At 44.3% G+C, this 460-nt stretch overlaps 1 protein-coding gene across 1 annotated transcript in view; it reads left to right on the top strand.

Moving 5' to 3' along the window:
• The window catches only part of LOC103583655 (tRNA (cytosine(34)-C(5))-methyltransferase), a gene marked incomplete at both ends in the record, with an annotated part of 6,703 nt that extends 6,364 nt beyond the window's left edge, over nt 1-339 (top strand). The window contains one exon of the mRNA XM_008564913.1: nt 209-339. Within this exon, the coding sequence (XP_008563135.1) occupies nt 209-339 (131 nt within the window). The remainder of the gene's footprint in view (nt 1-208) is intronic.
• Nucleotides 340-460: the final 121 nt, after the last annotated feature.

Below are 460 nucleotides of genomic sequence, written 5' to 3'. Positions count from 1 at the left end.
TTTTTTTTTAAACATAAATGTCATAAAAACTTGTCATAACTGTGTGACACAATAAGTAGGTGCTTATAAGTATATGGGGGCCTTCAAAAGCTTCATGGAAAGATTTGTATTATCTTTTAATTCCATTTTTCCAGGAACTTTTTGAAGTCTCCTTTTATGTACTGTATGGATGTGTTCAGTTTCATGGTAACCTAGTGTGAACCCTTAGCTTACAGCTACGGATTGCAACTCGAGGTGCTGAACAGCTGGCGGAAGGTGGGAGGATGGTATACTCCACGTGTTCACTGAACCCCATTGAGGATGAAGCAGTGATAGCATCTTTACTGGAAAAAAGTGAAGGTAAGCGTGCTTGACAAGTCTTTTACTAAAAATGTGTGCTTTTCGGGCCGGCCCGGTGGTGCACTGGATAAGTGCGTCGCTTGGGAAGCGCGGCGGCGCTCCCGCCCGAGGGTTCGGATCC

The sequence above is a fragment of the Galeopterus variegatus genome, unplaced genomic scaffold, assembly GCF_000696425.1.
Source record: "Galeopterus variegatus unplaced genomic scaffold, G_variegatus-3.0.2 Scaffold25424, whole genome shotgun sequence".
Taxonomy (NCBI): domain Eukaryota; kingdom Metazoa; phylum Chordata; class Mammalia; order Dermoptera; family Cynocephalidae; genus Galeopterus; species Galeopterus variegatus.
This window is presented reverse-complemented; position numbering and strand designations above follow the sequence as displayed.